Genomic DNA, 17,309 nt, shown 5'->3' on the forward strand with positions numbered 1-17,309 from the left:
TCACTCTCGCAATAGGAGTAATAACAAATAGAGAAGTTAGTGTGTGGACAGTGCTCACTCGAAACGGCAGGAAACCTCGTAAACAAACAGACCGAGCTGGCTTCCTGGCTAAATGGAAGTGACAGAACGAGAACGAAACCAAGATAAAGTAAACCGGGTTTTTGTATCCATCCATGGAGGATTCCATTTTCATATGCCGTCTGCTGCTCTCTGTCCGACTGTGCGTTCTCTTGACATGCTAAACAGGTTGACTTTCGAACGTTCAATGAAATATCGAATAACGGACACGTAAACATCTTTTTACTGCAAACTGTACTGCTCTACTGCTCGGTACATTACAATGTGTACATACCTGCGCTTGCCCCATGTCCTCCAATGTGTAGTTTTCTGCGTGTTCAATGTGGCACATTACAAGCAGGAGTTTGTTTTCAGTACTTATCGAAAATCGTATTCAGTGTGCATTTTTATGCGGCCAATAGAAAAAGTAATGAAATGTAAATAAAGCCCACTATTCTTTTCTCAAGCGACACGAATACGGTCGAGGAGTACGAGAACACCGCATCTCACCAGCATGAGATGAAACTTTATACTAAAAATTGCTTCAAGAAGTAGCTCGCTTAACGCGTACAAATTACATTGTTTCCACACTTTGCGGTGCACTTGTGCTCACAAATTGCAACACCCCCACGTTGTCAAGAATAAAATCACAGCAAGTACTAAAGAAGCATAAGAACGAAGCTGTCTCAACCTGATCATTTTGTCGAAAAACGTTTTGTAGCTATCTAACGCAAGTTTTTGTGAAAGCAAGCAGGGTTGCTTCGGTTCTTCTAAATGCGGAGTCTTTGTTGGTCGAGAAGTTGAATCACTCAGCTAACCACGCTTCACGAGATGAGTAGTTAGCGCAGCTAGCCCTCGTTTGGTAGAGGGTCGAAAACAGAGACAAAGCCCACAACATACTTCTTGTTTTGCTTGAACGCCGCACTGATTGCAAGGCAGGCACGAGAACGAAGTAGAGGGAGAGAGACGTAAAAGGAGGAGGAAGAGGACGTAGGCTAACATGACCGTGACCTACATGTAACCAACGACGCCGTCGTGCGGGGAACTGCCCTCCAATCTACTCAAAGATTGTTTCCGGCATTAAAAGGAGACACCTCCACAATGTCACCTTATCAGTGCGGCTCCTTTTCAAAATATACCAGCTCCACTTAAAACATTTTTCCCAGGAATGAGAAAATAAAAACCTTATCGCAGTGCGTTAAGTGAGGAGCTTCCATCGCACAGAATACGGGCATGAATAGGGACACAACGCAGACACGTCAGGAAAAAATAATGAAATAAAAATAATGGCGTAACCTCCGCCAAACCCACTTTCGTGTAAAAAAAAAAAAAAAAAAACGAACGGCAGCTGGCTTACACGTGTAAACCGTTGCCGCCAGGGGGCAGAAAAGACACACTGTTACACGTTATAGCTTTTTGCGAGGGCCGATGAAAGAAACCACGACGGTTTTCCCCCTCCTCCTAAAAAGGGAAAGCTCCTTCAACCGATAAGAAAAATAAACTTTCTTGTCCGCCGACAAGATGATGTCCATAAAATAAACGCGGGACAAAGAGGCCAAAGTTTACTCGACGAAACATTCCTTCGCTTTACGTTCCCGATGCGACGGCTCGTCAACGTCGCTGTTTACAGATGATGCGATGCTGCTGCTGCTGCTGGACCTATGATCCGAGCCAATTTCGTCGTAGTTCTGGCTCGCTTTCCCACTACTCTGCAACGACGTCTAGCCTCGTTCCCTTACCAACAAAATCTCCGCGAAATGTGGGGGAAAATACCGTACAAGAACGCCCAACCTGAGATGCTAACGATAAACGGTGGCATTACGGCGCGAGACACCTAAGATCATGAGCACCGCCACGGCGGTCGGCCTGGGGATTAATTTTGCCCACCTGAGGGTTCCCAAACGTGCGCCGGAATCTCGACCAAACGGCACGCCGTATATTTAACCTTCCTCGTGAAAGACGGCGTGTCTAAGCAACCTGCACCCCGCTGCCAAAGTTACAAACGAGATGCAAAAAAGAAAAAAAAAAGAAAAAGGAAAGTAACATGAAATTGTGCGTCACTGGGATTTGTGTGGGATTTTCATCTTGCGTGGAGGAGGAGGAGGGGGGGGGGTGCACATGCTGGTGCTGGCTTTTCGTTTTTTTTAAATAGTTTTTGTAACATATTTGGGGGGCAAGAGTGTTTGGGATGTGCTGGGAAAATCTCTGGCGTGTCTTACCGCCCAGAGTGACGTTGCCATGGAGGAATCTTCCCTGGTAAATGAGCCGCAGGATTTCTGCCTTGGATACAGCCTCTTCGGACCACTCTGTTTTTTTGGAAATTAGTAGTACACGGCATTAGAAAATCGGGACAAATGCCACAGGGTTATACGCAAGGGGAAAAACCTACCTTGAGGCCAGTTGTCGAAGACATGCTGGGCAATTTCGGCTGCAGATTCATTGGGGCTGAACAGAAATTCTTTGGTCTTCCCGCTCACGAGGATCAGGCGAAGGTTGATCTGCAAGGATAATATAGTAGAGAATAAGTTTTTCTTTTTTTCTCCAAATCATAATCACAAAATAAAGTTTTTCTTTTCCCTGGGTTTGCACACCCTCACTTGGCAATAGTTTCGAAGCTAGTGCCTGGGGAAAAAAGACACAGTAATATTTTGCTGTAGTAGAGTTACTTTTACTTCAACAACAGTTCTTGCCTCTTACAAGATAAAACTTGTTTTAGTCGATAAATTCGTAAACGCGCTATAGGACTCATCCATAACGCCCTATTTCAGCTTCATTCCTCTACATATTCAATTACTCTTATGCTCCCATCCCCACGAACCGATTTCCAACAGTTTGCAGCACACAATGCTATGCCGCTAAGATATGGAATAATTTGTTCTTAATCGCACGTCAGGCTCCGTCAGTTCGAAATTTCAAACTCAAAACAGAACAGTTCATTATTGCGAATAACGCCAATAGTTGATTTTGTCATTTTTTTTAAGGGGGTACTCAAAACAATGACACTGAAGCTTTCTAATTTTAATGCGTACTTAGTGCAAGCTTCTGCGTGGTCGACCATGCTTCATCAGGCACAAAATGAATGGTGAACTTGCGTGAGTTCACCATTTCATTCTGTACCTGATTAAGCGTGGGGTCCACCACGCGAAAGATTGTACACATCAAACTTAGAAAGCTTCAGAGTAGTTGTTTTGAGTGTTCTACAGCCATTTTGGACCTTGATTCACCCTACCTACTCTTCCTTATGGGCGTGGCTATTCCCCGTGGTTAGAAGAGCGCGAAAAGACATTGCTGTTGAGCGTTCGTGCTCACGGGGCAGCGGAAAGCTATGACGTTTTGAGCATCTTCCGCTGGAGTATTCCGGGGAACGTCGCTTGTGTGAATACCACGACCTACTAGATTATAACGACCTTGTCATAATCGGCAACCCCTGTGAAGAGACCCTCCGCACGATCCGCTAGGAGCGCTACACATCGGCGCGCGAGACCTACATCGTGATTGGACAATCGAAATTTGAATTTTGAACGCGCAGAAGCGGACGTACGACTACCGTAGCAGACGACAGCAACATGCAGCTCCTATAAAAGCACGCACAATGATGATGATAATCGACTTTAGAGCGAAGCATCTTCCGTGGGGCATGCACTGCTTGTACAAAAATACTAAGGTATGCTGAAGTACAAAGCATTGTAGAAATTGAGGAAGCAATAACCGGGACGATAAGTAGCGCTACCGCTAGCCTCCAAATGTGGCGCTGGTCGTTATAATCTAGTAGGTCGTGGTTGAAAGTTCCTCATGAGACAGTGTCAACGTGTTTTGCAACGTAGAATACGTGAATGCCTCATGGGATGGCTCTGCAGTCCCAGCTATGTTTTGGTTTTATGCATGTAGAAATTATACACGAATGGCGTCAATTATACAGTATAATAAACTGGAACTTCAGAATGGCAGAATATATAGTAATTATATTGTTCCCCATGAATTTAACAAAATATCTGATGAACTAAAAAAACGAAAATCTATGTCAAGCGTGAAAAAAAAAAAAAAGCTGAAAATCAAGTTTTCAGCTGTTTGTGTATTATGTTAGTAGTTAGTTTGTGCGTTAGTAGTAGTTAGTTTGTTCTACTACAGACTATCCTGTGATCTGAATTTTCTTTAGTTATGTCAGCATAATCTGGCAAAAAATGTTAAGTATATGCTCCTGTTGTCTGCAACCTGCAAACTGAGCCAATTGGCTTAAGCAGGCGGTACTGTACTGTAAAGTTATGTTGGCAAAATAAATTATGATTATCATTAATAGAGAGAACACACTGCCACGTGTCCTCACAACATTCGTATTAAAATAGCCTAAACATCGCCCGTGCTCGTAATGTTTAGGCCACCAACCAGTAGCATAAACGTTCTCCAGTATGGGCAATATTATTTGTACGCATCCAAGAAATTCTCTAGTTCCCCCCCCCCCCCTCTTCCAATGCAGGCATGAGGTGCGACCTAAGATCTAACCCAAATGTCACCTCGCAGCCGCTGGCAACCCGATCAAGTAGGGCATCCTTCGTGTTAAGTAGTCCACTATCTCGTCTCTCGGGCGACAGACAACCGTCGTAACGGCGAATGCCAGACCAGTTACAGATGCTCATCTGCGTGAGGAAATATCCCCAGTTTTCCTTCGTAATTCACGTCATGCGTTTCACGCGAACTAGAAACTGTTCAATCAAACACTGTCCCCGAGGTTCGCTTTGTTTCACGGAAGCGTTCACGAACCTTTTATCTCCGCCACACTGTCCCACACCATCCGCAATGTGTCCCTGTAAAGCTCGTTTCACTGCAGTACCCTGAGAGAACAACACTGCGCTACCTTGCGTTCGTTTTGCCGCATGCCATATCGCAATTTACGCGGAGGAAAACCTAGCAACGCGTAAAGCTCGTTTTTCTCGAGGATGATGATAATGGATGCAAAAACAGAAGAAGACGTGCTACCGAAAAATATACGACGACCGGCATTTATGTATGAGGTATTCTTGCCGCATATTACGAGTAATTTTCTTAATTATTTTTCTTGAATTGACCTCCAAAATTTTACGAAGTTCGAGTGACATTTTCTGGGCATGGTAACAGCTGCAGAAAAAAAAAGGGGAGGGGGGAAAGAAAGAAGGAGGAAAGAAAAGGAAAGTGCGAAATTAGCTGCTTGAGAAACCCAAAGAAGTGGTGAAAGTCCCCTACAGATAAATGCTGTTAATCGCATATTTTGCTGTGGCGCGCTTTTTCTACTACATTATTTCTTACATGGCTATTGAAACACCTTGGAAAATGGAAGACGAGACTTCAGGAGGCACAACAATACCATGTACATTTAGCACCTGAATGGCTGCTTGTTAATAACCTTTAGCTGTGCCTTCAGTTGCCATTACTGGGCAGACATGTATGGTAAACTGTGGATGTAAAAACGTTTCTGTAACATAACATTTTGGTCATGCAGATTTTTTCCAACAAATGTAACGACTGCTTGACGTACGGGCTACATAATATCTGCGCGGATGCGGTCATGGATCTTACATGCGCGGATACTGTGAACCTTATGTAGGACCTCACTTCTATTAATAGCTACCATTACCAAATCTGAACGTGTCTAACACTTGCACTCGTGCATCACCTCCTACCCATCTTCGAGCGCAGAGCTTCCCCTCTGCCTTCGATGCTTAATCTCCCTCTCTGTTTAGTTTTCACGGCGGAGAACGACTTTTTTGTGTAACTACCACTTGAAGATGGACTCTCAATCGAGAGACACATGCGTTGTGATACCGTCTGCGTGCAGTTCTTCAACCAGCTGAGCATTGACCTACGACGCCCAGTAACCAGCATTTATACCGCCTTCCTCTCCACAAAGGATTCCACGATAATAGCGCCACGAAACGGAGGACTTCTTTTCAAGTACGGTATGCCTCCTGCAGCTAACGACTTCCCGCGTCTCAATGCGCAATCGTCCCAATCGAAAATAAATCACAACGTCCTCCCACCGGCTTCACTCCTCCCTGCTCTAGTGGGAGATATAACGCACTAGAAAAGGAAGAAGAAAAAACTTAATGACGCTGCGCCGTAGTCTGGCCTCCCCTGTTCCGATTGTTCTATCACCCCTCTCTTTTCCGTCAACGTTCGCATTCTGAAGTCAAACAAAGTCGGGGGAATCGAGAATCCGTCTAAATGCGCGCGACCATAATCCAATAAAGCACTTCCCTGCCCCTTTTTAGAGGACCCTTCCTCCTTAGGCCCGGCCCGGTCAACGTGAAACAGTATCAAAGTGAGAGAGAGGGGAAGGGCGAAATTTGAAGCGTACTCGATAAACTGAATTAACTGTAGAGTCTCTTTAGTAGATCGGAAGATGAATTTGAAAGCTTCCTCAATCGCATCTTTTCGTAGAAAGCCTACCATTTACCGAAACTGTAGATTTAAAGGTTTTTCTTAGACCTTTATCTGTTTTTTTTTTTAAGGACTAAAGTGTACAGGAACAGTCGACACAAAACTGCAGGAAGCGGTATAATGATATTGTACACTATATTTGTTTAACACACTGGCAACGAATCTTCCTGCGGAAACATCAATGGGCACCATTTTTCCATATCAACGAAGCTACGCTCCGTCAACGAGAGAGACACACCACACCTCTCACGACGTACATGTACCATGGTTGCGCAACCGTCACGTGTATAGAGCCTCCGCAGAGACCGCCCTGAAGGAGTGCAAGCAACTGAAGATCTTAACAAATGTTGTCACCTTTATGCCTATAGAAGGTGACATCATCTGTTATGTTGTCCCCTGCCGCCTTTTTTCTTGTTTGCGATAGCTCGACATCAAATGCCAGGGACAAAACGTGAGGACCCGCATGCAAGAGTGCCCCCAATTAACGAAAAAGAAGAAAGAAAATTCTGAAGCTGACCTTGACGCATTGTAGACATTTCTTACTCAAGCAACACAACCGTAGCGTTTCCGCACGAACGTATAGCGCAGTGCTAACGACAAACGAAGCTAAGAGAGCGTTGCGTATGACCCATTCGCGTGGACTTCTTTACCTTTTAGCCTTTCCGACAACGATTCAACGCTGAACGGAGCTGCCGTGAGACAAACTCGTGCGCGGTGAAGGTTGAAGTGAATACTGTTGTGCAATATGACGCATAGAAGCCATGCTGCGATTATGTGCCTTCCCGTGTATTCACACAAGCGACGTTCCCCGGAATACTCCAGCAGAAGATGCTCAAAACGTCATAGCTTTCTGCTGAACCGTGAACACGAGCGCTCAACGTCGATGTACTAAACAACGTTGTTTAGTACGTACCAACTAGCCCAACTTGCCGTTCTCGTTCAACGTCAACGTTTTTTCGTGCTCTCTAACCATGGGGAATAGTATACTGCAGCCCGGCCACAAGATATTCCGTAGCAGACGAGAGGGCCGATATTGTCGTCTGCTATGTGAGCAGTACGCCCACGACCTACTCGGCGTACGTCATACTCGGAAACCCTTATGAGGAGCCCGTCCGCACGATCCGCTATGGGGCGCTAATCATCGGCCGCGAGATCTACGTCATGATTGGACAATAGAAATTTGAATTTTAAACACGCAGAAGTGGACGTACGACTACCGTAGCAGACGACAGTAACAGCTCCTATGAAAACGTGTAGAATGATGATAAGAATCAACTTTAGAAAGAAGCATCTCTCGTGGGAGTTACACCGCTTGTACAAAAATACTACGGAAAGCCGGAGTACAAAGTATTGCAAGAAATTGAGGAAGCAATAACCGGGCCGATGAGTAGCGCCACCGCTAGCTTCCAAATGCGGCGCTGGGAAGGGGTGCCTATGACATGTCGTTATAATTTAGCAGGTCGTGAGTATGCCACTGCTAATGTTCTGACGGCGTGCGAATGCTCAAAATATGTTTTTTTTTCCTCTCTCTCTCTCTTTCCCCCTCTACTCCACAAGAATATTCCGTGGCGATGTCGCTCGCGTGAACACACGTGTAGTGGCACATCCTCCCCCATTAAAGATGCACGGCGGCGGGCAGCCAAATTCTTTCGCTGCCCCTTTTTGTTTCTCACACCAGAGGGCGGGTTGGATTCCTTCCTTCATCCAGCCTCGCTACCTACCTACTATATGCCTATCATACACGTAACGTGATTGAAACAAAGACGTCATCATCCGTATGATGCGGTGATTTCGTAATAAGCGTATGCATTGCAGTTCCGATATTGAGAACCAAATGCGGTGTTACGCATGCCTGTGAGCCGGATATACGCTCCCGTAGGTCGTCTCTCAGGTTTCGTAATTGACATGTAACACTAGGAAGCTCTTCTGCAACCGAATACAAATAAAGACTCATAACCAGCCCCATAGGTCCAGTCTTGTCGCTATATGTCGAGCGCTGTTCGATATATTGGCGACTCTTTCTTTTTTAGGTCCTGTCACACTTGTTCACTTTATAATTTTTGACGTGCGGCCTCGCGAATCACACTTATCAGCCTCCAACTTCAGAAATGAGCGTCTGCCGTGTTTCACGTTGGATACCAGGGGCTGAGAAATATTTATCGATTTCCGGATAATGCCGCGAAAATTTCGGCTGAAGCTTCGAGACTTCCGCGTTTTACTCCGTGCGCAGTATTTCGTGTGTTTTCTAGAAAAAGTACCACACTGATGAATTTTGTTTTTCTCGGAATTATATGCCGAACAGATCCGAATTTTTCAGGATTTACAGACGTCGGCAGACATGCGCAACGCCACCGAAAAGTGACTGCAGTAAGCGGAGAATATTAACGATCACTAGCAGTGAAAGGTGCACATCTGCCACCAATGCGATGACACGGTGCCAAACATCTATCCACCACACTGAACTACCAATTATCGAGTATACCGTCAGAGCAAATAATTAGACACAACACTTTAAAAAAAAAGGGGGGGGGGGGACTAGCACACCCCTAAGAGCAACCTTGACAAACAGCCCATTTCAGTCCGACAGAACTGCAGTTATTTTGAACTCAACAGAAGAGAGTCCCCCCCTCCGTGGCTTCGTTTTCTCACATCAATGTTATGTAAGGACCGTTTCGAGCCCGTGAAGCAGAGGAAATTAGATGGCGGTCACGAAGCGCACCACGTACGCCCAACGTGACCCGGGTGACGGGAAAGGGTGAGGGAGGGAGGAACGCACGCCTCAACGAATGGAAGGTCAATGCATGACGTAAGGATTTGCCCAGCTGAGACGGTTGGGAGGCCAACACAGACGGCAACAAAAGGTTTATTCGCTTCACTGACTGCGTCCGAGGTCCTCCTCTATGTAGTATAATCGATATTCGAGACGGGCCTCCCAACAAGGTCGCCAATTGCACCCATACATCAGGATGGTTCCCGCCGCGGTTGTACCGCTATCCCCTTGTCGCTTAAGGGGTTGTTTGTCACACTTCCATACTGATGATTAGAGTGCACCCACGGCCACTTGACGTCAGAGTAAAAAGAAAAGAAGTCTGTGCAGTGGAAGCTCCGAGCAGTGGCGGAGTGTGATAATCTCTAATGGCTTTTAGAAGCAGTGACCCAAGGAGGCAGCCCGCGTCTTCCCTAGCGTGGCGTCACGGCAGTTCCGGTACTCGCTATTTTTCTCTATTTATTCTTGTCTTTTTTTTTTTCCTTTTTTTTTTGCGCGCAGTTATGACTTATGATTATTTTAGACTTAGAAACCGTGTGGACATTGTATACGAACGCGCGGTGATCCCGTGCAAAGCGCTCGAGAAAGCTCCGAAAATTGCGGTAGAAACTTTATCCATGCAACATTAATTACTCAGAATACTTCCGGCGTAGTATCAGCTGAAAGAAGGGCAGTACAAAATATTATACGATTCATTATAAAGAAAGAAGGAACAGCACAGCGAGGTCTACAAGTATAGTAACCCCAACAACAAAAAAAGAAAAAAGAAGAAAAGAAAGACAGAAAAGGCGACACGTGTCACATTTTCGATATCCTGTTCAGGTGTGCGACACCACTCTGGAATCTCGGTTGGAAAAACTGAATTATCTATAAAATTTGAACAAAAGTGACATTGCTTGTGGATTATTCACAAATGTGGACTATCATCCACAGAGAACACACCCTAAGCTTGGACAACAAAGAAATAATAACGACGACACAGAAGACGGGATGATGCGATTCCGGCTTCCCTGAACGAAGACGAAAAATGCCCACCCAAAGTTGGGAACGCTCGTATTTCGTCGCCATAATGTAACAGTTATAAACTTCGGACGAACTGTTACTGTATTCATAACTCCGAGCTGCGCCCCGACGGCACAGACATGTTACAAATTCAGGAGTACATGTCCTACACAGTACGTCTAATTTGGCAGCTTGTCGCGAGCCCATCCGCCAGGTATGTAAATATTTTATGCGCGTCGCAAGGTTTGGCCAGGGGGAATTTCACAAAGGCTCGTACGTCCTCTTTTGTGTGTGCCCTGTCGCGTTCCAGTGCAGCTCGTACATGGGCTTGACAGGTCAATCATGAGCGCTTGTGGAAGAAAGATCCAACGGGAAAGAACATCCGACGGGGTCATGTGAAGGAGGGAAAAAGATCCAAAGGAGAAAAATACCTAAGAGGAAAAAAATCCAAAGGAGAAGGAAGATCCACATGCGAGAAACATCCATAGGGAAAGAAGATCCACACGGGAGAAACATCCGCAGTGAAAGAAGATCCAAACAGAAGTGCGTGCGTGTATCCGGCCGAAAAGGATGTTTAGTCGGACTACCGGATGGATACCGTGGCGTGAAGAACTCACGAAAGTTAGCGGTCACGAATATACAGGGCCTGAATGTTTAGGTTTATACCCGATCACACCCGATTTACGGAGTGTGATCCGAACTCAACTAACACAAAACTTTGGAAACTGCGCAAATATGCTCGTACAAAATGTCAAAACGGAGACCCTGCTGCCTCAGATGCATGGACTAAACACTGATATTCTATGATGTCTACTGGTGTGTCATGTGTATTATGCCAGCTAAACCGACGATTTACACCTGATTCCACCACAACTGGGTTGAATCAGACTGAGTTCAATCCGATTACACCGATACCTCATGTGAGGATTATTGCGTTGAAATAACGTCGGTTCGCGACATATATTATCCATAAAATAGGGCTGTGCTTTCCATTATTGCATTTCTTTTGACCAATTAAATACAAGTTTGAATTTAGAAAGAAAAAGCTCTACTACTACTGCGTTATTATTGACTCGAGATATGAGTAACCAAAAATATGAACTCCTCTTCCTTAGCATTTGGTCCACGACCACCGATATCTTGTACCATGGCCAAAAACCGAGACCAGCTGTAAACCTATGCCTCGTGGCTTTGCCTTTTTTTATTGTGAGTACAGAATTGAAGAAAAAGCTTTCACAAAAAGAAAATGAAGAAAGCTCTCAGTCGATTTTGAACTATAGCCAACATTCAGCTTCGCTGGTGCTGTTTTGTCACGTACTTGTGGTCGGGATCGCTTCGACTGACGTGACTGATTGTCATTCGGACGTGAATCAGCAGATGACTTGTTGGCGGTATTAGCCGACAGGCGACCTTTATAAAATCTTCATTACGGTTTACATTTTAATAATAATAATATTTACTTGTTTTAAAAATATTGGTTATTAGGAATCAATGGAATAAGCAGAGACAAATGCAAACCATGCAGCGGACATTGCTTTTTAGCGGGGCAAAAAAGTTATGCAAGGAGCGCATTACTGGGAAGACGCTGGGACGGGTGTCCAAAGTCTCAACACGAACTACTACTGTTAGAAATATGTACGTATATATATATACGAGCTCCAAGTAGAACGAAACAGCTGTCCTTGGCTGGGAGTGCACGATCAAATTGTAAACATATGCTCAACGTGCAGCTACAGAGCTTCGGCTATTTTTTTATTTTTTATGTGTACTTGCTGGCCTCCACAGGTGGCGTCGTCACCGTGGGACATTGACGTCTCGCCGAGACGCACTGTTGTGCCGACCCAAGTCCTTCCTTCTTGCTGTCCTCTCTCCAACTGTCCACGTCTGTACGCCGCTCATAGTCACAGTTGCTTCGCGGCGCTAACACGGAATTTAAAAAATATTTTGCAGGACTGCACGGACGATTGCAGCCGTCCGTGTCACTACCTTTTCTCGTCCTCACTACCTTGTTGTCGTCGTCTGTTCTGCTGCAAAATATTTCTAAGTATGTACCAACTACCCCAGCTTGTTCCATTACTACAACTGTACAACACAAAGAAGTTCCAACGGGGTCACGTGAAGAAGGGAAAAAAGGTCCTGACGAGAAAGAAGATCCATGCGACAAAAATATCCATAGGGAAAGAAGATGCACTAGTGGATGTGTTTTTCCCCCTATGGATCTTTCTTCCTGAAATCGACGACGAGGGAAGCAAAGCTTCTGGCCGCGTCCAGGAAACGTAGAAACGCGAGAACATCCGTAATAGAGTATTACGTAGCACCATACTACGTAATACGGTACGAACCCTGAAGCCAGTGCATGCATTTAATCGAACGAGTCTGTTACTTCACATTGTTACTGTCGTATTTAGTACCATACTTATGAAACACTATAGGTCATGCTTACGCAAAATGCGTCCACGAGAGACGCATCGAAGACGTTTCCGCCTGTGAAAGTACCGAAGGAGAATGAGGAAGCGAGAGCCCGCTACCTGGGCTCTACCTTCGTTCCGTTAGTTTGGGTTCCGCCCTTCTTCGAATAAAGTGGGAACCTTTTCGTGGCAGCAGGTCGCCGAGTTTCCTTTCTGTGACAGCACTACGTCTTTTGTCGACATCAGGTTAGGTAGCTTATCGAATAAAGCACGTGCAAATAAATAGCAAAAATGTGAGGTACATATACACTTCTCTTACTTCACGCTACCAGTTAGCTGCCACCAAACCTCGGAGAAAGTACATTTTGAGCCAAGGCCTCCACAAGTACTCGTCCGCGTACTCCTGGTACATGCTTTTTTTTATTATTGTTGTTATTTCATAGATGGTCGCCACATTGGATAATTCGGTCGCCACATTGCAGCTACAGCTGTTATTTCCAGAGAATTCTACCCACGGACAAGGATAAAAAGGCACACGGCCCAGGCAGCACAATGTACTGCAAGTCGAGTGCAATTGGGGTGGACGGTATGTGTCTTATCAATGTTCTTTACTTTCACGGGTCTCTTCGAGGCCTTCCACCTACCCGTCCATCCCTATTGCACTCGCCTTTCAGTACATTGTGCTGCTTGGGAGGACGTTCGTGAAATGACCAACGATCAAACTAGCTAGGCAAACAGCTCTCATCCCCACTGAGACACCGACCAGCAGAGATGAACACCATATCGCAGTCATCCGTACTTCCATCATGTTTCACCCACAGCACCGAAACACCGTATCCAATCGCCCGCCTCGAGCGAGTCCTTGAGAGAAAGTTTCCCCCCAAAACACTGCCAAAAATAAGGGAGCCAAAATGCTTGCCAGATCGAAGGCCCGCTCTACACAAGGCGAGCCCTGTTTATTTTTCACCACACTTGGCTCGAAAAACGACCGCTAGTGGTGGGTAATTACGGATAACTGAAGCCATTCTGGGGGAAGGAAGAAGAGAGGCCATGGTGGACGGTGGGGGAAAAAGAAAGCGAACCCCTTCAGGCCCGTCCTTGTGACGGTTGCCAGGCGCTCAAGTAATTCGTCGTCGCTTTTCGGTGGGATCACAACGATTCAATGTGAGAGAAGAGAGAACACGTAACAGGTACGCTTCCTTCCCACCCACGGCAGACACCTCTAACGCACATCTTGTACCTTTGTTTCTTCCCCTTCTTCTTCGACGTAGAATTCACCTATTTCTGATGGCTGACATTTAAGAAATTTCGAGTAACGTCTAGCCGTTACGGTTTGGTGTAGAGTTCAAATTACATAAAGAATGCGATTAGCTTTATCTTTCCTTTGTAGGATTAGTGAAATAAAGTCAATTCTACGGTCAAAACCAATTGAGGGCATACCCTAAATGCTTTCCTTATTACGTTAACTGCAGGAACGACGAACCGCACGAACATACGACGACACATTTCTGCCGCACAGATCGGTGTGTACAACGCCAGTCGACATTCCAAGGGAAAAATACAGGGCAAAAATCAATGAAGCATCAGTTTCACGAATAATACCTCTGTCACACAGACATCCGAATGAACATTGAAGGTAATGGCCATTGAACGTTTGACGCACCAGTGACGCTTTCCCGCTACACGGGCAGGTCCAATGCTCGTTGAGAGTTTGACGCTATACGTGGGCCCTTCCGCATAAGCTTTAGCAGACAAAAGGAGTCTGTATAGCGACGGAAAATGCGAGGAAAAAACGGTTTAGGAATTTTAATAGTGCGTGAGTTGTTCATTATACGTAAATACAATTTAAAAAATCATTTGTGTAGGGCCGCGCGTGGTGTAGAGAGCGTAGAAAAGTTAATTTGCAAATAGTGGCCCAGCGGCCACACGTAATAACCGTAATAAACTTTATACTGAAGTATCATGACTTCTCATAGCACTTCTTGCAGATTTACTGTGTGCGTTTGTTTAGCGTTTGCTTGTTCAGCGCTGGTCATGAAGCTGCCAGCAGCAGTTTTCGAGGACCTTTGGCAGCTTCAATGGCATTTCACGAACCTCCATCGAGTCAAGAACCATCTGAGTCAATGGTAATTCAAAGTGGTCGTGTTGCAGCGTCCGATCACCATTCAGTTCGATCGTCACTCATTTCATGGACCACCGCGCCCGTGGATTAGTGGCTAAAATCATCGCCTTCGCCGCCTGGACTGCGGGTGTCCCTTAGTTCCCCGAAGGCAAATGTCCCTGTGAAGTCGGCCCAGGACGCAGCGTACCGCCATTTCGGCAGGCAGATCGCTCGTTCGGACAGTACGCCACCAGCCAGCCAGCCAACCAACACAGAGAGATCGGCAGCATACATCGACGGCACAGTATAAAACGCCACGAACCACTCGAGTATATCCTATCTGATCTCGCCCGATTCCAAACACACCGAGGAAAATTTCCATCAAAATTCAACATGCAGCAGCGCATCGGAATTGCAACTGGGTAACCGAAAGAAAAACCTGCAAAAAAACAATAAGGCTACCTGGAATGCGAAGTATAACCCGAGGAAGAGAAAAGCGTGCCGCAGTGTGCAGCAAAGGAATATAAATATAGTTCCGAAGAACACACAAGGGGGCCGCCAGAATAACAAAGGCACCTTAGCAAACAAAATTCAATTTTCCGCAGACTCGTTAAATATGTACGGTGCTATCAAATATGATAATGCTGCCGAGCCTATTATACGGAGAACGAAATACGGCCAAATGCTTCTGCCGAGAAACGATTTCGGAGGGGAAAAACCAAAATAGTAAAAGTTGTTCGTAAACGCTAGAGTTGTTTTTGTTGGGACTGGTTGGGTATATACAAACAATTTAGCATCGGACAAACCTGCGTACGTGCCCACTTACCAGGTGTTCGGGCGCACGGCCTCTGTATAGTGTTATATGAGGACCCTATATCGTCGATCACTTCGTTTGGCAGCCTATATTCTCGCTCTCAAGGAGACTCAGAAACGTTTTTATGACCACAGGGTATCAGCACTGCTAGCGTTAGTTTTCGTTTTGGACTTTATATGCGCACAGGTATATATGAAAAACCGTCGCGATTTCTCAAATTCCATTCTTAGCAGACGAGAGAAGCGATGTCTGCTGGATGATGACACGATGCATTATATACATATACAGGTTGTCTCAGTTAAATCCCCGGGCTAAATAATTCGGGAACGGGTGCACCAATCGAAGAACTTTCTTTTTTACAAGTGCCTGTCCGACACCACCTACAAGCTGCGCCCCATGTGAATGAGTGGGAGGCGCTCATTATTTAAATAAAAATTAAAATGAGTTTCGTGAAAAAAACATAACTCGCCATAATTGCGCCATCGGCATTAAAATGGGTACGACCTTCAGTGGACGCCTTTAAAAACAACTGTGCTACCGAAGCTGGTCATTTGCTGCAGTAGTTAATTGGTTTCGGTATACATATTTTTGTCGCGGCTGGTAGCGGCGAAGTGCAAAAGGACGTAATTCATTGGTGTAAGGACGTAATTCATTGGTGGACAAGGGAGTGGAAGAGCGTCCTTTTGCTCTTCACCGCGACCAGCCGCGACAAAAATATGTAAACCGCAAACAATTACTGCAACAAATGACCCGCTTCCGTGGTAGATTTTTCTCTAAAAGGTGTCCACTGAAGGTCCCAAAATGGTTAGTGCCAATTTTAAGGCCGACTGCGCCCTGCTTTAGAAGTTAGCTTTTTCCAGGAAACTCATTTTAATTTTTGTTTAAATAATGAGCGCCTCCCACTCATTCACACGGGGCGCAGCTCGTAGGTGGTATCGGACAGATATTTGTAAAAAAGAAAGTTCGTCGATTGGTGCACCCGTTCGCGAATTGTTTAGCCGGGGGATTTAACTGAAACACCCGGTATATGTACTAGAAAAAACGAGAGGCAGACAACGAAGGTCTAATATCTGCTCCATCGAAATGCCTCCCAAGTGGAGAAACTAGAGACTAGGAGGAACTTGGTCGGTTAATGATCACAAATGTTCCGTGACATACAACCCACAAAACCCGCTTACATATCAGTGGTTCGGCTCTCCCGACCGAACCAGGATGCTTCATTCGTGTTACGCAATACCCATTACGGAGCATATCCGAACCGCCGTCATAAAAAGGTGCGGGATAAGGTCGTGTTCACAACGGCGTAATCCCAAGTGTCGGGAAAATGCGTCTTGTTTCCCCTTACCGGAATGCGCGTAGGCTCACGTAAAAATCGATAGAACATGTCCACATCTTGCTAACGCCCGTCACACAAGTTAGACTCTCCCCGGGGAGTCGCAAGGACTGGACGTGGTTGCGTTGGAAACGGGGTTTCACAACGCAAGAACATATTGGAAAGGATACTGCGGTTACGTTTAATCGAGGGAGTGTCTGTTGGTTTCGAGAGCAAAATCCTAATCGACCACTAGAGCTGTATTAAAGGACGCTTTGATAGATGTGCTTATTACTAAAAATGCGAGACCTCCGAAAAAAAAAAAGAAATTCTCCGTGTCAAAAAAAAATAAAAATAAAAAAGGGAAAAAGATAAAAATAAAGTTATGGCAAAATATCGTGCATAAACGAGGCAAAATTGCCTGCTCAGTCGCTCTA

The 17,309-nt window shown here is 45.5% G+C and overlaps 1 protein-coding gene across 1 annotated transcript in view; it reads right to left on the reverse strand.

The window, feature by feature from the left end:
- LOC135394542 (ubiquitin-like protein 3) overlaps window positions 1–17,309 on the reverse strand; it is a 50,492-nt gene that overhangs the window by 6,017 nt on the left and 27,166 nt on the right. The window contains exons 2-3 of the mRNA XM_064625329.1: window positions 2,447–2,555; window positions 2,277–2,363 (exon numbers count right to left, since the gene is read on the reverse strand). Coding sequence (XP_064481399.1) covers window positions 2,277–2,363; window positions 2,447–2,555 — 196 coding nt within the window. The remainder of the gene's footprint in view (window positions 1–2,276; window positions 2,364–2,446; window positions 2,556–17,309) is intronic.

This window comes from Ornithodoros turicata, chromosome 5, assembly GCF_037126465.1.
Source record: "Ornithodoros turicata isolate Travis chromosome 5, ASM3712646v1, whole genome shotgun sequence".
NCBI lineage: Eukaryota > Metazoa > Arthropoda > Arachnida > Ixodida > Argasidae > Ornithodoros > Ornithodoros turicata.